This window comes from Hyperolius riggenbachi, chromosome 5 (assembly GCF_040937935.1).
Source record: "Hyperolius riggenbachi isolate aHypRig1 chromosome 5, aHypRig1.pri, whole genome shotgun sequence".
Taxonomy (NCBI): Eukaryota; Metazoa; Chordata; class Amphibia; order Anura; family Hyperoliidae; genus Hyperolius; species Hyperolius riggenbachi.
This window is the reverse complement of record NC_090650.1, coordinates 131,276,360-131,297,546: the sequence shown is the minus strand read 5'-3', so window position 1 is coordinate 131,297,546 and position 21,187 is coordinate 131,276,360. Positions and strand designations below refer to the sequence as shown.

Sequence of the window (21,187 nt, the reverse complement as noted above, 5' to 3'; positions counted from 1 at the left end):
GGCAAAGCCAACCAAGATAAGCACAGATGTAAGTTCATTTTGCCTCCACAAACGTCTGTGCGTTTCCTTTCCTCATTCCCTCTGGTTCCTGTAATTACTCTTTGACAAATTTGATTTTATGCACAACACTTAGAGGTACGTGGATCCAGCATGGACATACCTCTGTGCCTACCTTAGCTTTGACTCAGGTCAGGTATATTCTAAGTACTGTTTTGATGTTGATTTTACATAAAGTCAGCAAATATGGTTGTTGCCACTCTAGTCATGCCCTATCAATTTTTTGCACTACTTTAAGGCCCAACTAGACCCACAATTGATTTAAACTTCTCAGATTTGCCAAAAACAGTTGTGTAGCTTTGCTTGCCTGCAGCTACGCACATATATCCATACAGACACATTGGACCTGATCCAATTCCCTTTTTCTCCTACGTTTTCTCCTAAAGCCCCATCTACACCATACAATTTTGTGTCCGATTCATTGATTCGATTCAATCCGACATGTCCGATCAGGATTCGATTCGATTTGCCATTGTTTTGCAATGGCAAATTGAATCGAATCCCGATTGGGATGTGTTGGATTTAATTGAATCGAATCAATGAATCGAATTGGACAAAAAATTGTATGGTGTAGATGGGGCTTTAGAGATAATAATCTTTTGTTTAAAATAACTTTTTAGCTCTCTGCAATTAAAAAAAAGTTCCAAAAGTACCGGTAGGTGAACAAATACCGGCATCATTATTCTGAGTCTTTTCTTGCTTGCTGTGGTGGCTTGAAAGACATTTTGATGAGATGTGAAAATATCACCCAGGAAAGCTCTTAGGAGAAAAAGTGAATCGGATTGGGGCCCAATGGCTCTTATTCAATTCACCTTTTCTCTAAAAAATTATTCTAGGTGATATTTTTAGGGGGCAATAAACAATTTAGTATGCCAAGCACTGTCCAAAGCAAGTCGGGTGTTAAAGCCGTTTTGCGTCGGCATGTGAGCAGGCGTCGGGGGCGCAAAATGGCTATTGTGTCGGTCCTTTTACACCCGAACGCCCACACTTTGTGCACTACCCACCAGTGATTTTGTACTTTTTGCAACTGCGTTGTATTGCAAAGCCTGTGGATTTGTCAATAAACTATTTGCTTTGGCCAGTGCCTGGCATCCTACTTTTGTTTATTGTATTGTTTGCCTAGATCTTTGCCCCCCACTGTGAGCACGTCCTGCCAAGCCTATGACGAATCTGTCATATAACAGCTCGAGCGGTAGTTTGCTTAATCATGCCCTGGTTGACCGACTGAGTGCCAGGCTGCTCCTCCTTTGACATAAGATTCCGTGAGGGGATCCTGGCTGCACCTAACAATGCCACACTGAATAGAGGGGACGAGGAGGCACAGAGAGGATGGAGGAGAGTCACTACCAGGTCACTGCTGGACCAGCTACTCCCCCAGGCTGTCACAGAGGGAGGAGGGAGTCACTAAACAACACGGAACTGTATTGGGGTGTGGGGCATATGCATGACATACACACATATATATGTTCCATGCAGGGCCGGCCTGCTCATGAGGCGGGGTGAAACTTTTGCCTCAGGCGGCAAATTTCCAGGGGCGGCACCCGCCCGTCCGTGGGTGCGGGGAGCCGGCCCGCCGAGCTGGAGGGGTAGCTGGCAGGACGGGGGTATTGGGCCAGCGGCGGGGAGGGGGGTCGGACCCCCCCTCCCTCGCCTGGGTCCCCCGTCCTCCGCTCCCCTCCAGCCTAAATAGAAGCAGCCGTATGTGTAAGAGGCACAGGCGGGGAGACACTCACCTCCTCCTCGCTCCAGCGTGCGCTCCACTGACATCACTTCCTGCAACGCTGCAGGAAGTGACGTCAGTGGAACGCACGCTGGGAAGAGGTGAGTGTCCTCCCCGCCCGTGCCTCTTACACATACGGCTGCTTCTATTTAGGCTGGAGGGGAGCGGAGGACGGGGGACCCAGGCGAGGGAGGGGGGGGTGACAATTTTTTAAAAATTTGCCTCAGGCGGCAAAAAGTCTAGGGCCGGCCCTGGTTCCATGCCCCTACCCCCTAATGTCCCTAGGGGCCTCAGTGTTGGCTGATGTGACCCCATGCCTCCCATAACCCCCTCCCCTGCTAATCGTGCTTTCCCGTGGTCACTATAGAGTATTTTACTACCATGCTACCTCAGTCTGTGTCCTTCAGTCATCATCCTCACCGGCACCTTTTCTCTGTGACCCGCCAGCATATACCTACTCACATAGCATGGCAACTGGTCACGGAGAAGAGGCAACAGGAATATGAGGATGGAAGGACACAACCTGAAAGAGGGACAAGGTGGCTCCTCTGCAATTACTCTGCAGGGGTCCCGGTAGAGACTATTATCAATTAGGGGAGACCTGGGGGTACTTGGCTGAAGCTGAATTGCAATAGGGTATAATTGGGTTGAAAAAGTTGAGATTCTAGCCCACCACGGACTTCATTCGGTAATTTTTTGTCCATGATTCAATGGTACGTTTTTTTCTGCGGAGACTTATTGGTTCTAATAATTTGCATTTAGCTATATAAAAGTGAGTGAAAGAGGATATTTAGTGGTGGTCAAAGGCAGTACAATTTAACTTCATTGATGTTTTAATTGGATGTAAAATGTGAGTATTGTGCTTAATTTACAGGTCGACAACTTGTTTTGGCTACTTTGTATGCCTTGACATCCAGTACAAAGATTATAAAAGAGGCAATGGCTAAAGGTATGTCATAGAATGCTTCCAGTTATTTTTATGTGTAGTTAACAGTCCTGGATTTCCAAGGATTTAACCAGGTGTTTAATCATTGTTCTGGAAAATTGGCATGGATATTAAAACATCGCCAGCGTACCCGGTGCCTTCTGTTATGTATTCCAAATATCTATAATTTAGTTTATTTCCTATTTTTAGCTTCTATCAAAAAAAGTAAAAAAAAAAAAAAGCATTGTACATATTAGATTAAATAACCCTTTGTTTCTCTCTGCATATTTAAAAATATTGTAGTATTTTCCCATTTTTGTTTGTTTTTTAGATCTTTGTAATATCTTCACTATCCACACACATGTGCAGAACATATTTACAAAGACTAGTAAAAGCAGTAGAGTATTGTACTGTGTTATCCATCAGTAAAAGCAAGAAGTGATGATACCATTTATTGGCTAACTTAAAAGAATGAGTACGGTAAGCTTTCGGCTGTGCAGCCTTCGTGTGCAAGTTTCTTCAAGTCTTTTTTCAGTTCCAGGAAAATGTTGCACACGCTGTACAGCCGAAAGCTTGCTTACTATTCTTTTAGGTTAGCCAATAAATGGTATCATCCTGATTCAAAACATCTTGCAAAGACTAGTAACTTAAACTAGAGTAAATGTTGATCGGTTACCCAGAGCCAATAATTAGCATTTATTATGCTAACAAAATAAAATCTTTTTGTTGCTGTAAGCAAACCACATGGTTTTGGTGGAATTTCCCAACGTGCAATTCAACTTGAAATTAGTTGTAGCCATTGGCGCAAATAGAAAGGTAGTTGGGATAATTAGAGGACAGGGTTAATTATGTGGATAGACAGTTAAGGGTGTTTCATGTGTCAGTACTCTACAGCATCGTTTTTTAAATTTAAAGCCTCGTATACACATCCAATTTCGATTGACCAATCCTTGTCCAATTTTTTTCCACTTCCATGCAGTATGAGAGCTTACCTACACAATCTGTTCATAGTATTTAAAATCAGTTGGCCCTCAGACTACATCTAGGTGGTAAAATTGGTCATTGTTTGGCCAGTTGAAATTGGATGTGTGGGTTCAGCCTAAGAAAGAAGCAGCTCATTTCAGGATATCCCTAGTATCCCATTTGGGTACATCCTCAAAAAACAGGCAGTACAATTTAACTTCATTCTTACCTACCCTGTTTTAAAAGAACAGGCAAATGTTTGTGATTTCACAAGGGCAGCCATCTTTTTTGGTTGAAAAGAGGTGACAGGGAGCGTGAGACACAGCTCCAACTGTTCTGTGTCCTGATCACCCCTACCAGTTTCTAAGTAACGAGAACAACAACATCAGAAATCCCATCATGCTTTGCACAGCATCAGGGGAAAAATGCCCAGGCAGTTTTTCTTTGATGGGGTGGAGCTTAGCTTCTGTTCAGCTAAAAATGAGGCTTTGGTAAGAAAAACAAAGTTCTGATGCTGTGAAACTGTTAAAGAAACACCAAGCCTTTTTAGTCTGGAGGTTCACTTTAAACTACTCCTGTCATGACAGAAAAATGTAGCTGCCGTTTCTCAACTCCTTAGATTACTATTTTTCTGTAAAGTCCTCTGACAATGTGTGTTTCACCAGGAGCACTTATCTACTTGTTGGACATGTTTTGTAATTCAACTCACCCACAAGTACGAACGCAGACAGCAGAGTTATTTGCCAAGATGGTGACTGATAAGCTTGTTGGACCTAAGGTGGGTTACTGTTTGTATTCCACTGCTCTGTGTCTTGATTATTTACAGTTCTTATATACTGAATATACATTAATTTTTTAGCATGCTAGATGTTTGCATTTGTTTCATGGTCAGAATACATTTGGGACAAGAACTTTTTTCTAGGCTAAAAAAAAAACTGTGTAAAGCACTACATGAACTCCATAAAAATGACTTTTGCTACACTATTTCTGGAAGCCCAACACAATTAAACAACACAGTACAGTACTAAAGACACAGAAATGTTACAGAACAGCTAAACAAAGTACTCCTCTCTTAATGTGACCCTGAAGGGACATGATGAAATAAACATGCGTATGTAATGCCAAACCTACTTAGTATGCACCCATATTCCTTTATTCTTGGTTTGTCGAAGACTTAAGACTTGTTGATCCGATTCTCTGAAAGTAAAGCATAAATGTCACCAGTAACTTCTCTTCCACAACTCCTGTGTAGCTGAGAAAAAAATCCAATCCTTCTAACATCCAATTTTTATTGGCCAAAACGGGCTATCCAGCCTTCTATCATTGGCCAATTTTGAATAATATGAGCAGAATGTGTAGGTAAGCGCTACATTGATCACTGACCAATATTAGCACCTCCATGTAGTATGAAAGCATGTGATATAAGGCTGGACGGGGCTTGAAAAGAGTGGATGCCCCTCTTTAAACATTGCGGATGTGTACAGCCTATTTTATGTACACATGCTGGCACTATTTTTGTGCTTAGTAAAGTAAGTTAATTGCTTTGAAGATGGTGCTAGGTCCTTCTCAAGTTGCCCCCTTTGCTGGTGGGTGCTGCCTTCCCTTCGCTGTTGCTTTTTTTCCACCCTGTGCCCAAAATTTTTACTGTGTGGTGAAGACTGAATCATATATGCTGTGCCCTACCCCCAAATCCTCTTGCCTGGGTATTTGTGTTCAGGGGTTACATAACCTTTTCTCTTAACACCTGAAGACCATTGTGCTCCAACTCAAACTAGTCAGAAGCCTGGGTCTCTGGCTACCACACCCTTTCTCTAGGTCATACTCTTCATAAATAGCCTTACACCAGAGCAAAAGCAGGTGGCAATACTGGCTCTGCAGCCTCCTACAACCAGCTGCACTTCCCGAGACCAAAACTTTCCAAGACCCTCTTTGGGGAGCAGAGCAAGTGATTGCTTTAGCCATGCCCCTTCCATTGCCAACAGCAAGAGGGGGAGGGTGAATGGCAATAATAGCCACAATGATGCCTTAGTAAATTTTACCCCTTAGTATGAGCAAGTTGAATGAGGGAAAGCTAGATACAGAAGTGCATTTTACTACATATATCAGATTTATAACCCTGTGTGTCCTGTCTCCACTTCCTAGTAAACACGTCAGAACAGAAAATAGTTGCCATTGTCAAAAGTCTTCTGGACAAACTGGATGTCTGTCAGTATTGCTTATCTTTCCTGAGTTGCTTAACTGAAACAACTGTGCAGAATAATGAAAAAATTGTACCATGTATAAGCACCATAAGAATATTACCTGATCTGCATATTTGTTTCACATAAGATATACTGTTTAGGAAGTATTATGACAAAAGGCATTACAACTAGAAAACATATTTTGAAGAGCAACTTAAAGAGAAACAGTAACCAAGAATTGAACTTCATCCCAATCAGTAGCTGATACCCCCTTTCCCATGAGAAATATTTTCCTTTTCTCAAACGGATCATCATGAGGGTCTGTATGGCTAATATTGTGGTGAAACCCGTCCCACAGTGTGATGTCAGGACCATGGTCCTGACAGTTTCCTGTCGGAAATAACCATTTACAGCTGTTTCCATCTGCCAAAAATGCAAGCAACATCTCCTTCCAGTGACATCACCTGCAGGCAGTAAAAATGTCACCATGTGATAAATGTCAGAATGTAAATCAGAGAGAGACAAGTTTTATAATGGGCAAACACTGACTAAATCATTTATACATAATTATTGTAAAAATAAAGCACTTTTTTTTAATGAAATTATTTGCACTGGAGTTCCTCTTTAACGGGAGCCAAGATATGTCTCATAAATGTTTTAACTTTTACAGGATAGTTCAGGAGAAATTACCGTATGTAGTGAAAATGTGCAGAATATCATTACGCATTTACATGTTTTCTTTTTTTGCTTTTTTTAATATTTGATGTTTCCTGTAGGTCAGAATTGCTTTGATGAAGTTTTTACCTGGAGTATTTATGGATGCTATGAGGGATAACCCTGAAGCTGCTGTACATATATTTGAAGGAACCCATGAAAATCCAGAATTAATTTGGAATGATAATTCCAGAGAGAAAGTATCAACCACAGTCCGAGAAATGATGCTAGAGTACGTGGGCACAAGGGGAATGCTGGGAGGGCTTGCATGTTATCCTTCAGACTTGTTTGTATGATCATCACCATATCATACATGGCACATCTGTGTTTAGCATCCCTAGTCTGAACAACTGTACTATTTTTCGAATTTATCTTAGTTTATCATAAGGTTAATAAATCTGATCTTCTATATCAGTTACCCAGAATAGTAGGCTCTTTTGAAACTCCGTTTGAATCATGAGGTGCCTGCCTGTTCCCATTCCACACAAGAGCGATATTTATTGGAATTCTGTCTGCAATGTTTTGGCAAGCAAAAGATCCCTCTCTGATCAGATTTAATCAGAGACTTATCTATCTGATGGTTGATCTGGTGGCAGATTGAGAGATGTTTGCCCACCTTTACTTGCACACTGCAGCCATGTGCAGACTCCTTGCCCTTTACCTGCATGAATTGGGCGAAGAATGGGTATGTCCAATCAATGTTTGATCGATATTTCAATTGTTATGTCAGTCCTAAATACCATTATTTAAATAGATTTTTGTTAGATACATTTTTTTATATCAAACCAAACATATAATCTATAAAAAACACTGCATAGAATATGCCTGCCTTTACAGTAACTGATTGTCAGTCAGTGTGTCGCCAACTCAGTATGTGCTCCTTTCATCTTGCTGAGCACGTTGCAGAGTATTCTCTAGGAAACCAGCAAGACTACCAGCAATATAAAATGTATTGGATTTTTTATTTTTGACTGTAATTTAATTAGTTGAATTAGTTTAGTAAATGTAGACTGAACTTTAGGATTAAACCTGTGTAATTTGTATTTTTTTAGGCACTTTAAACAACAAGCCGAAAATCCTGATGCAAACTGGAGGGTAAGCACTTATGAGTTCACATCAAATTCTAATCTTATTAGATGTTACAATTCAAATATTTTAGTCCATCTAATTATAATTGGGAGAAATATTTCAATTACAAATAAAATCAAAAAATGTTTTTCTACTTTGTCAAATTGAAGATGTTCTTAACCACTTTAGGACCACGAACTTAAACCCCCCTAGTGACCAGGCCATTTTTTACAAAGTAGGCCACTGCAGCTTTAAGGCCTCGCTACAGGGCCGTGCAGCTCAGCACACAAGTGATCCCCCCCGCTTTTCTGCCTACCAACAGAGCTTTCTGTTGGTGGGCTCTGATTGGTGTTGGGGTGTCTGTTGATTTTTCTATAAATATCTACCTGTTTATTTTTTAAATAAAATTCTTTATTTAATGATTTATTTTACCCAAACTCCCTCCCTCCCCTATCCAGCCTATGACAGCGATCGGCTGTCATGGGCTTCAGCCAATGAGAGTTGATTTCCCTTCTACCTCCCAGGGGGACAGCCGTGTCACACGGCTGTCCCCAGTACAGCGCTGCCGTAGATCGCAGCGCTGTGCAGACTAAATAGACGGCAGTTTCGCCGTCTAACAGTCTCCTAGTGCCGATTGCTGCTGGGAGACTGATGACAGTCAGAGCGGAGCTCTGTCATCCAAGCAGAGATGCGCGCGCATCGGCGAGAGTGATCTGCAAATCCCCACCCCAGGACTTTCCGCCGATCAGCGTTACGCGGTCCTGGGGCTGCAGCCATGGCCACGCCCATTGGCGTGATGCGGTCAGCTAGAGGTTAATTAATTAGAGGATGTTCCAGAGCAAAATAAAAAGCATGTAGTCAGCTTCTTTTCTGTAGGGATAACTCCTGAATTAAAGAGAAACTTTAACCAAGGATTGAACTTCATCCCAATCGGTAGCTGATACCCTTTTTCCCATGAGAAAACTTGACCTTTTCTCGAAAAGACTAACGGGCACCTCTGTATAGCTAATATTGTGGTGAAACCCCAATATCATGATCCTGACAGTTTGCTATCTGTGAACCTCATTGCATTGTGGAAAAGAACTGCTTTATCCAACTGCCAAGCAAGCAATATCTTCCTCTGTGCATAGAACTCTCAGTAAGGAACATTCCACACAGATCACCTGGCAGAACTAAAGATGTCCCCACCAGTGATACATTTCAGAATGTTAATCGGAGAGGAAAGATTTTACAGTGGGCAAACACTCCTCAAATAATCTAAAAATGAATGTTGTAAAAACATAAGCAATTTTATTAATTATTTCATTTTCACTACTGTTCACCTGTAAGGTCAAAAAAATGCCCCATGGGGTATTTACCTTTTTGAGGCAGATGCCTTTGAATCCTAAAGAGGCTTCCCCAGTCCCCCTCTGTCCATCTTTTTCAGCGCTGGGACCCCACGAAATCCGCTGACAAGGGCTGTCAGCCTGCGTGCAGGCGGAGTAGTGGCTTTCTAATGGGCTCCGGCGGAAACAGCCAAGCACAATCGGGTCCGCTCTATTGCCCAGAGGGCTCGCAGTAGAGCGGACATGATCAGGCTCGCTATTTTTGCTGGAGACCTTTTGTCTGGGGTCCCAACGGTGGAAGGGGTCTGTGAGGGATGACATGGAAGCCTCTTTAGGATCCAGAGGCTTCACCCTGCCAAGATAAGTACCCCCTAGGAGAAGTTTTCCCCCGTGTACTAACGGGACTCGATGCAACAGTGCTCCAGAGATAATCTGGCACAGCTCTTCAAAAGTGTACTTTATTGCAGAAGTATTATCAGCATTGAAAAGTGCTGCAAAGTGGCCGCTTCAATGCCGAAGTTAATAATTAAGTAACATTTTGAAGATCTGTGCTTGATTATCTCTGGAGCTGTGTTGTACTGAGCCCCATTAGTACATGGGTGAATCCACTAGCACGCTCCTCATCACCTTGGTCATTTGAGCACTGCCTATTTCTCTTTTGTGGCCAGCACACTAAAGGTGCTACAGATCAGTGTAATGAAAGACGCTCTGTATTACACACGTGAAGGGCAATGTTAACTTTTTTTTTTTTTTTTTTTTTTTTTTAAATGTTAGATACTTTCCTAAGAGGACGGAAGACACTGGATCCTTTAACCACTTGAGGACCGCAGTGTTAAACCCCCCTAAAGACCAGGCCATTTTTCACAAAATGGGCCACTGCAGCTTGAAGGCATTGCTGCAGGGCCGCACAACACGGCACACAAGTGACAAACACTCACACTTTTCTCCCCACCAACAGAGCTCTCTGTTCTGTTGGTGGGGTCTGATCACTCTCCCAATGTTTCTTTGTTTTGTTTTATTTTTATGAATATTTATATATTTTTTTAAATAAAAGTGTGCTTCTTTTGGGGTTTTTTTTGTTTTGTTTTTTAATTTACACAGTGGCCCTGCCCTCCCTCCGCCGGCCAGCCTATCACTGTGATCGGCTGTCATAGGCTTCAGCCTATGACAGCGGATCACGCCTGAGCCTCTGGAGGGGACAGCCACACGGCTGTCCCCAGTACAGCGCTGCCTTAGACCACAGCGCTGTACAGCCTAATTAGATGGTGTTTTCGCTGTCTAACACGTGGCGAGCGGCGCTGGGAGACTGAAGGCAGAGCGGAGCTCCACCTACCAAGCGGAGATGCGCAGACAATCTCCTGCAAAATCCAGCCCCAGGACTTGATGCCAATTAGCGTTAGGCGGTCCTGGGGCTGCCGCCACTGTCACGCCCATTGGCGTGACACAGTCTTTAGGTATGTGAAGTATTCCTGTTCCTCTCTGCGCCCCTTTGTTCCACGGCTGGTTCTGGAAGTACTCCGGACTCCAAGTACTTCCAAAGACAAACTGCTCCATACTGCGTACATGCAAATGCGGACTCGTGCGTGGCGTGCGCAGCATGGAGCTGCTCATTTTCACAAGTACTTGGGGACTCAAGTACTTCTGAGGAGACCTAAGACTGTAGCCGGTGGGAGAGTTGAATGGGGCCCCAGCAGGGGACACAGAACGGAACGGGCAGGCTCTAAGTAATCCAGAGCCTTCCCTCCTCTTAGGTAAGTATCTAACTTTTTTGTTTTAAAAGAGTACAATTGTCCTTTTATGTGCCTAGATACAGTATTTAATGCACTTTAAATGAAGCCAGTGCTCACTACTTGAGCATGGAGCAACAACATCTCTGGGCTACAAGTAGTGTGCACAACTACATACCAACCCATTCTGCCATACAATCTACATTACAGATTATGACAGTCAGCTAAAATGATAATATAGCCGAGATTTCTCATTTCACCCTGGCTTTTCTAAATAACTTTTTTTTCCCCCCTCATTCTAGTTACCCGATGACTTCTGTATTGCTTTTGGAGAGGCCTATGGAGAGCTGTCAGTGGGCGGGGTTTTCTTAAGACTGTTCATTGCACAGCCTGCCTGGGTGCTACGAAAGCCAAGAGAGTTTCTAGTGGCCCTTCTGGAAAAGTTTACTGAACTACTAGAGAAAAATAATGCTCACGTAAGACTGCGTTACAACATGAATTCCAGATAAATGTTTGCTGTGCATGTGCTGGGGACTGGTGGTTGGGGAGGCATCTGAGAATTCTGCTGTGTGGCGTAAAGTGAGGGCATGAACTAAACTTTCACAGTATAAATGCAGAATATGATGATAAATAAACTTCTTGGGATATTCTTGCCTCTAAAACCCCCCTAAAAATAAAACCTATGAATGATTGACCCTTTTTATCTCTTCTGCTCTCGAAAGCCATTTACTGACAGGAAAGAAGTGTTTTATGGCTGTAATTACTTATCAGTGAGGGTTATGCTATAGCCTGACCCAGTCTGACCCGGGCAGAAACTTGCATACTTGATGTTTAACTTTTTCAGGCAGAGAAAGAAAAAACACAGCCTAGTTATTTGTGTAGAAGCAGTAAAGTGTTGTACCGTGTTAGCCATGAGTAAAAGCAAGAAGTTTTGAATCAGGATGATACCATTTATTGGCTAACTTAGAGATGAATAAACAGTGAGCTTTCGACTTATAAAAAGCCTTCGTCGGACTGGTTCCTGACCAGAACTGAAAAACACAGCTTATATACATTGACATACAGAGGTGAAACATTCTTTAGCAAACATAAATGTAATTAGATGCCTTAACTGTTACTGAGGAGGCTTTCCCAGGCATCCTATCTAAATTGATAAGATCAATAGAATCCTCAACATGACATAAAGCAGACTCTGGTGATGAAGAGACATCGTAAATTCCGAATTCAAATGGTAACTGGCCTGGTTACATGCACCATTAATTCTAAGCTTAAGAGAATTGTGGCATTTAAAGCCAGCACCTGAAAGCAAATAAAATGAATAGTGACAGTGAATCCATCACCTCTGTATGTCAGTGTATATAAGCTGTGTTTTTCAGTTCTGGTCAGGAACCAGTCCGACGAAGGCTTTTTATAAGTCGAAAGCTCACTGTTTATTCATCTCTAAGTTAGCCAATAAATGGTATCATCCTGATTCAAAACTTCTTGTAGTTATTTGTGTGCCTGGCACTATACCTACACATGTCTATCTCATCATGTCATATGTCACCTCAGTTGTTGTTTAAAGCCTTATGTAAGGGGTGAGTTCATATTTTTTTTGTTTTGTTTTTTTGTAAATCTTTTTTATTTTTTTATTTTATTTTTTTTACCAAAAGCTGGTAGCATAGCAAAAACATACAGCTATATCTTCCATATGTGATACATGGGCACAGCCAGGGATAATCAGAAGGAAAGCATTAGAAGATGAAAATCAATAAAATCCATCATACTTAAAGTGAACCTCCAGACTAAAAATCGACTCAGCAGCACTGAAAAGGCTTGGCGTTTCTTTAACAGTTTCACAGCATCAGAACTTTGTTTCTCTTATACAAGCCTCATTTTTAGCTGCACAGAAGAAAACTGCCCGGGCTTTTTTCCCCTGATGCTGTGCAAAGCATGATGGGATTTCTTATGTTGTTCTCGTTCTGCTGTTTTGGTGCAATTTTTTTTTTTTTTTTTACATTTTGAATTTGACATTTGAAGCCTAGCATGTGCAGCTGGGAGGGTTATCAGGACACAGGACAGTTGGAACTGTGTCTCCTGCTCCCTGTCACCTCCTTTCAATCAAAAAGATGGCTGCCCCCAGGACAAAGATGGCAGCCCCCATGAATCACAAACATTTGGCTGTTCTTTTAAAACAGGGTGGGTAAAAAATATTACCTATCTATTCTCATTAACATAACTAATGTAACTTAATAACAGTATGTTTGTTTAGGCTGAAGTTCCCCTTTAAGTGTACTCAATCCTTTTCCTATCTTATTTTTAATTTTAGCCAGAAGGCACTGTATAACTAAATCAGTAAATCAAAATAGGGAACATATAATAGAGCATTAAATTAAGAAAAAAAAACACAAGGAAAAAAATGATCTTGAACATTGCGCTAGCTGCATACCAAACTCAAATACTGCATTGAATAGAACCTGATGTGAGAGGAAATTGACCTATTCCTTTCCTTTTAAACAATACAAATTCCCTGGCTGCCGTGCTGCTTCTCTGCCCCTAATATAGACCCTGAACAAGCATGCAGATCAGCCACTCTGACTGAAGTCTGACTGCATTTGCCGCATGCTTCTTCCAGGTGTGATTCAGACATTACTGATACATGAAAGACCAACAGGACTTCCAGGCAACTAGTATTGTTTAAAAGAAAAGGCGTATGGCAGCCTCCATATTCTTCTCAATTCAGGTTCCCTTTAACAGAAGTCCTGATCCATACTCAAACTCCAAGGGCGAAACTTGTGGTAAATTTGCCCTTTATATACCTGAAAAGCCAGACTGGTTTATAACGCACTTATATAAATTTTTTATTCATTTTTACAAAGCCATTTAATTATCTAATAATCTACTGAAAGTAAGGATGAAAAGTGAAATCTGCTTGCTTAACTCTTAAGTCTTTGATACCTTCTGTGAAGCAAATCCATGAAACGCCTCACCCTCTCCTCAGTAAAGGTTACAAAGCATCTTTTGGGAAATAATAATGTTATTTATATGATTTGTATAAAATCGATATCTGTCGTTATCAGCATGGCAAGACTTACGTAAGGCATAGAGGAGAGTAAAACCGCTGTTGCTATTATTCTTTTTCTTTAGGGTGAAACTCTGGAAACGGTGACCACTGCTACAGTTTGTCTATTTAATGCACAACCTCAGTTATTGGACCAAGTCCCGCCTCTTGGTCATCTTCCGAAAGTACTGCAGGCTATGAGCCACAAGAATAACGCTATTCCAAAATGTGCAATACGGGTTCTCCACAGTATGGCGGACAATGAGGTATACTGTACATACAATGTGATGCCTCTATTATTGAATTGCTTGTATGACTGTTTGAGATTTAATTGGCTTCCGCTGAACTTTCCAGCTGTGTGTTCGCTCCATGGCTTCACTTGAGACGATTGGACCTCTAATGTGTGGAATGAAAAAACGTTCAGATGTGATTGGTATGGCCTGTGAAGCACTTAACAGGATGTTCCAAAAGGAGCAGACTGAACTTGTGGCTCAAGTAAGAAGTCCTAGCTCTAAATATCTGTATAATGTTAACATAGATATCTTTTTCATGGTGTCTGTAATTTTCACTGACAGATTGGGGAATTTGTTCCAATTTAGTACCAGTGGGGATTTCCCACTCACATGCATTGATCAGGCGTTAGCCATTTTTTAAACAGAGCACACTTGAATTAGAAAGGAAAGTTAATTTTTACTTACATGGGGCTTCTTCCAGCCACCCGTAAGTAAAATGGGGGACTTTCAGATCCCTTGGTGTGCTCCGGGTCCCCTTGATTGGGCTGCTGCCCCCTCCGATAGATCTACGATTGTAACTTCAGTCGCAGCTACTGTGCATGTGGGGTCCTATCATTGCGCTTTTGTGGCTGGGAGCATTCTGTGCATGTGCAATTCATATAAACTCAATACTGCGCATGTGCAGAAATCTCCCAGCCATGGGGACGCATGCGGACAGGACCGCACAGGGGCAGTAGCCCGTGGCTGGCATTTTAGTCATTCTGTATTTGTCTAAAACTGCTGTTTGTAAGTCCCGTGTTACACTGGCTCTTACTAAAGAAAACATGCCCCTCAGTCTTTACTAGAGATGGTCCCCTATGAAGGTCCCTTACTTCAAATGTCTCATATTGCTCCTCCTCACACCAGTTCTGATTTGTGGCTGTCCAGATGCTGTCTGTGCTTATTTATGGAGGTATTGCGTGACTGTAAAAGTTAGCCACCATACCATCCAATAACTGAAAAGGGAGTGGTGATCATAATGCTCCATACCCCTCCCTCAAAGGACTGGCAGGCCTTTCCTGTAACACAGGTCTCACTCTCCTCCTCCAGTAGATGCAGAACCCCATCCTGAGCCTTTACATGATGATATCACTGGAGTGTAAGAGTGGAAGGCTGGAGGACCATCTAAGTGTTAGCTGGTGGAGGGGCAGATGTAAAAATGTATAGTTATCGAAGTCAGTGTAAACAAAAACAAAAAGTTTGTAACTCTGGCTCTTGGTTTAAAGCTCACCTGAAGTGAGAGGGATATCATGGCTGATACATTCATTTTCTTTTAAACAGTGCTAACTGCCTGGCTGTCCTGCTGATCATTTACCTCTACTACTTATAACCATAGACCCTGAAAAAGCATGCAGATCAGATGTTTCTTATTGAAGTCTGACTGGATAATTAGCTGCAGTCATATTTCAGGTGTGTGATACTACTGCAGCCAGGCAACTGGTATTGTTGAAAAGGAAATAAATATGTCAGCCTCCATATCCTTCTCACTTCAGGTTCCCTTAAACCTCCCTGGCTTTAATCTGCTTGATTTATGTGCAAAAATTGGTTCAATTAATGTTCATGACATTTTTGCCTTTAACTTACCAAAATGTGTCAAGCAAGGGTCTAGTATACATTTTGAGTATGATAAAAGCTTCAAACACAAAATAGTGTAAAAAAATAAATTTACATTTCCCTTTCTGCCAGGCCACGAATTCCTCTCTCTTAAAGTGGACCCAAACCAAACATTTTTTTAATTCAAAATATTTAGTTGCACCACTCTGACACATACAAATATAAATAAACACTCCTTCAAGCCTATGAGCATTTCAGTGCATGCTTTTCAGCCTTCCCTTTTCATAACTAGGATTATACTGGGGGCAGCCATTAGCAATTCCTCCTTTGCTGGACACCATCTACTCCACCAGTTTGCCGGATTATTTCCCGGCAATATGAAAGGAAGGGAGGTGTTTCTCCAATAAATGTAAAATATTTTATATTTGGCATCATGCAGCTGAACAAAGGCTGCTATTTATTATTATAATTTAGAAAATAGATTATTAATTTATTTCTGAAATCTTGTATTTTTAATTTGGGTCCACTTTAAAGAGAATCTGTATTGTTAAAATCGCACAAAAGTAAACATACCAGTGCGTTAGGGGACATCTCCTATTCCCCTCTGTCACAATTTTGCCGCTCCCTGCTGCATTAAAAGTAGTCAAAAACAGTTTAAAAAATGTGTTTATAAACAAACAAAATGGCCACTAAAACCGGAAGTAGGTTGATGTACAGTATGTCCACACATAGAAAATACATCCATGCATAAGCAGGCTGTTTACAGCATTCCTTTTGGATCTCAAGAGATCATTTGTGTGTTTACCACCTTCCCCCTGCAGCTATCATCCACTGACGAGTGACAAGCTGATTGTTTCTTCCTGCAGACAGCTCTGCAGTGTCTAGTTCCTCAGCATGTGACAGCCCAGCTCCTTTCACAGCCTAACAGAGGACGATTTATCCAGCTTGTAAAGCTCTCTTCTCTCACTGAGAAAGCAGAGACGCTGCCTAATCTAAATAACACACACAGGAGTGTGCATAGAGGGGGCCTGGAGGGGGGGGGGGGGGGCGTGCATAACAGATCAACAACACTGAAGAGTTGGCAGCCTTCCAGACACAGGGCAACAAATCCAACAGGAGAGAGATAATTTGATTTATTACAGAGACGGTGATAGTAGAAAGTGCTGCAGTAAGCCAGAGCACATTAGAATAGGTTTAGGAACTTGTAGGATAGTAGAAAAAAGGATGACATTTTTGCTACAGAGTCTCTTTAAGCTTTATGGCAGAAAATGGGGTTTCCAGTGCAAAGATTTGCAAATTTTAAATGTGAAATGCATGAGAAAACCGGAGCCCTGCCTTAGAACTGCTGGATAGCCTGACTCGTCCATACCATTTTCAGCTATTCTTCCTTGGATTAGTCAGGCTGATCCATACCACCCAGGAGGTTAATGATTAATTCAAGGCTTTATGTTATTTTGTGGGTGTAGGCATTAACCTGTATGTAGATTTGGGTGATTCCATATTGCTGTGGGTGATCTTACATTATTCCATTGTGTGTTAAGAAGAGCAGCTGTTTTGAGCTTACCCGGTGTGTTTTTTTTTTTTAATCATAACCTGTATTAAGATTTTGCCGATGTATATGGTTCTGTGTACAAATATTTACGAGGCTGCATGTATTATTTTACAGGCACTAAAATCTGACTTGGTTCCATATTTACTAAGATTACTTGAAGGACAAGGACTGGAAAATCTGGAAAGCCCAGCGGCCACCAAAGCTCAAATAGTAAAAGCTCTAAAGTCTATGACTCGCAGTCTGCAGTATGGAGAGCAGGTGAGTATGCTTATGCCTAGTACACACCATGCAATTTTCTGTAAGATTTTCTGTAAAGGTCCGTACACACGCTGGACTGCAGGAAACGACGGGTCCGTCGTCACCTCCTGCTGGGCGTGTTTTCAGCAGACAGTCCAGCGTGTATACAGTCTGTCGGCAGACTGATACGGCTGTTTCTGAGCGATCCGCTGGGCGGATCGCTCACAAACAGCCGTATCAGTCTGCAGACAGACTGTACACATGCCGGACTGTCGCTGGAACGCCCGCCCAGCGGGAGGTGACGACGAACCCGTCGTTTCCTGCAGTCCGGCGTGTGTACAGACCTTAAGATTTACCTGCCAGATGGATCATTTCCAACATGTTGGAAAATATCTATCTAACCCTCTATCTGCCTAGCAATTAGGCATTGTTCTACTCACAAGGAGATAACCAGAAGACAATGCACCAGGGATAATGACCAGTCTCTACCAGTACTTTACAGAAAATAATCTAATTACAGAAAATCTTTTACAGGAAATCTTATAGATAATTGTATGGTGTGTACTAGGCATTAGCGATGAGATGGTGAATTCAAAATATGTGCTTGGTCGCTAGCTAGAAAGGAGGCCTATTATGCCAAAATGAATATGAATGACTTTTCCTTTTATAGGTCAATGAAATCCTGTCTCGATCCTCTGTCTGGAGTGCCTTTAAAGATCAGAAACATGACTTGTTCATTTCTGAATCACAAACTGCAGGATACCTCACAGGTAGGTGGATTTGTTACAGAAATTTCAGTGCGTTTAGTTTATTAGTACTCTGATGTCAGGGAAATGCTGAAACAATGACTCAGAACTTAAGAATGAATTAAACGAATTACTGTAAGATTTGTATTTTGATTATGAATTATGATAATCCATAAAGTATTTTATTTGTGCTCTGCAAAGCAATTTGTCACTGCTTTATAAGTGGATTGAATACCATTAGTGGTGTTTTATAAAGCATGATTGAACTTGACTTGAGTGTTTCAGTATGCAGTTCATGCTGCTGGTACCATCTTTCTTCTAATACACACACACACACACACACACACACACACACACCTATCCCAAAGGCTATTGGGATCGGGTCTTTTCCTTTACAAAAGGCTACAAGCAGCAATAGAAGTTTTTCAGTGATAAAGATAAAAATAACATCTCTAATCATGGTACACATCAACAATAAATGTTAATAAGTTTATTTAGAAGTGAGATGCATAACATAAAAAGACATAGGAATAGAGACAAGATGAGAGAGAGAGAGTACACATACATAACCTCCGTGGCCCCGAAACAATTGTCATATGTTGCACATGCAATAAGGAATAAACTTCCTGGAATATTTATATTGGTGTGCTAGCCATACTTGGATTACCTTTCCCCTATACAGTTCCGTGATGTCTAGTGGCGCCTCCCTCCCCTATACAGTTACCTGGTGTCTAGTGCCCCCGCCCCCATACAATTACCTAGTGTCCTATACTTTCCCCTTCACTCTTCCATATGGTTTAGTTTGAGGTCTAGGGCTTCACTTCCAATATAGCTTCCCTTAGGTCTAGAGCGGGCCAAATTTGATGGCTCTGCAGACCAGATAAGACCTGTGGGCCAGAGTTTGACATGTATGCTCTAGATGAAGGGGTGTGTCAGCACTTTAAAGACCAGCAACTGTAATAGTAGTACAGATTTTCCACTGGGTTTTTTTAACTACAGTTATATTGGCAAGTCATGTGTTTTTTTAATTTATTACATTTTTGTTTAAGTGAATATGCCACAATATAAATATGAAAATTGGCACACCTGACTGAAAATATTGAATTGATGTATATATTTACCAAAATACAGTTGTGTAAAAAGCATTTAGGCCCTGTGGACATCTAGACCTTTTCAACATATTTCTGTGTACATATATTTGATATTTGTCACCAATACTGATGATGCTGATATAATCAGGAGCATAACAATTAGCCCCATGACCCCTTCCATCACGGGGGGCGCTAAGGGGCCTGCTCCTGTACATAATGCAGAGTCTTATACATTACCGGCTTCTGGCGGCAGGACAAGGACCTCTTCATTCTCTTTGTTGTACAAGCGTTGTACAACCAATCACCATGCAGCTTCCATCCCTGTCACATGACATACAGTGACTGAAGCTGCATGGTGATTGGCTGTACAGTGCATCTACACTGAAGCCACCAGGACCAAGTATTGTATAACACTCCACTGCTGCTCTGCATTTCATACAGGAACACCCCCACCCCACCCTGAGATGGCTGGATACTATGACAGATCTCTGCGGGGGCGCCTAATTACACCCCTGGATATAATGTATCAGATATGCATTATGTACATTTTGTAGTCCGTTGTGTAATTATTCCATAAATGTCTAAATTTGAATTGAGTGCACCGGATTAGGTGATTAGAACATCACTGAAGATTATCTTGTAGAAACCGTTCACATTAATCTTGTGACATTGTTTGATTTTCTTAGTGTAGTTTGTGGGATGACCATGGCTAGACTGAAAAAGCTCTCTCAGGCCTCAGATAGATTTAAGATGCCCCTGAGTCTAGAAAGCATTTTAAATTGGATATCAATCATTTCAAAGCTCAGAAGATGATCTACAACTACCAACTTGCCCAATGTAGGCAGACATAAAGAGTTCATCCTGAGAGCTGAATATAAGATGTTATAGGAAGGCTCTAAGGGGCAGATTTATAAAAAGGGTCACGACAAATTGGAGCAAAAAATGTCCAAAATGGCGGAGTAGTTCACAGAAGCCAATTAAAATGTCCTAATCGGGGCGTACACCACTTTTGCAGCATGTTTGTTATACTCTGCCGCCACTGTTTTGGATAAACCTGCCTCTAAGAATCAAAGAATTCCATTGTAGCGTTCTACATCAGGGTCAGCCCCAGAGTACAAGCTGTCTTGTTAAAATCTTAAGGAGGTCATACATCTCTCGACTTGGTGACCGTTGGATGGATGTGGCGAACTCGGACAATTCTTACGAGATTTCATGCTGAAATCGATTGGGAATCAGCCTGCGGTATATGAGTCGATAGATCTCTCTCTCTACTCAGATTCGATCAGAGAGAGATTTGTCTGTTGGTCGAATCTGCCCATAATCACTAGATGTATGGGCACCTTAAGTTTTGCTCTCTTATTGAGACTATTGAACATGTGCATCCATAATACTACAAAAAGTTGTCCAGTTAAAGGAGAGTTCAATGAAGTGATATTGAAGTGAATATTTTATAAGAATAACATTTATAATTGAAACCTTTAAATAATGTTTTTGTGTTTTAAAAGTTCAGCTGCAGATGTGTTAAACACTATGTATAACCAGCTGGCTGACTTGCCTGACTGGAGAGAACAGAATATTTACATTACACCTGCAAGGACAAAAGGGTTTTCTTTCTAAACACAAAGGATGCCTAAGAAAACACACTTTTCATTCTTAACACAACAGCATCTGTAAAAAGATCTATTATTGTCCAGGGTTACAGTGTTTTTAATAGCAGAAACCTAACAATAATTGTAAGCAAATAATAAGGGGAAAACAGTTTTCAAAGTTGATTACAATATCATATTTAGTTAGGGATTAACGTTAAGTTCTTCTGACCCTGAGCTGTCCGTAAAAATGCAATAAGGTTTTACCTCGGGCCTCCTCCAGCCCACGAGGTCCCCTGGGCTCCTCTCCCGGTCCCACTAGTGGCTCTGTTATTCAGTAATTTCAGCCTGAAGTTGAGCGTGCGTGTCCCCGCCACGTACACTACACTTCATCACGCCGGCCGGCATGAGAGTCCTGCTTATGCGCGGT

At 41.6% G+C, this 21,187-nt stretch overlaps 1 protein-coding gene across 3 annotated transcripts in view; it reads left to right on the top strand.

The window, feature by feature from the left end:
* The window catches only part of DNAJC13 (DnaJ heat shock protein family (Hsp40) member C13), a 295,032-nt gene that overhangs the window by 259,614 nt on the left and 14,231 nt on the right, over positions 1-21,187 (top strand). For all 3 annotated transcript variants that reach the window (XM_068236264.1, XM_068236262.1, XM_068236263.1), the window contains 9 exons: positions 2,652-2,726; positions 4,331-4,443; positions 6,622-6,791; positions 7,612-7,654; positions 10,982-11,155; positions 13,806-13,985; positions 14,074-14,214; positions 17,212-17,355; positions 18,005-18,104. In XM_068236264.1, the coding sequence (XP_068092365.1) occupies positions 2,652-2,726; positions 4,331-4,443; positions 6,622-6,791; positions 7,612-7,654; positions 10,982-11,155; positions 13,806-13,985; positions 14,074-14,214; positions 17,212-17,355; positions 18,005-18,104 (1,140 nt within the window). The remainder of the gene's footprint in view (positions 1-2,651; positions 2,727-4,330; positions 4,444-6,621; positions 6,792-7,611; positions 7,655-10,981; positions 11,156-13,805; positions 13,986-14,073; positions 14,215-17,211; positions 17,356-18,004; positions 18,105-21,187) is intronic.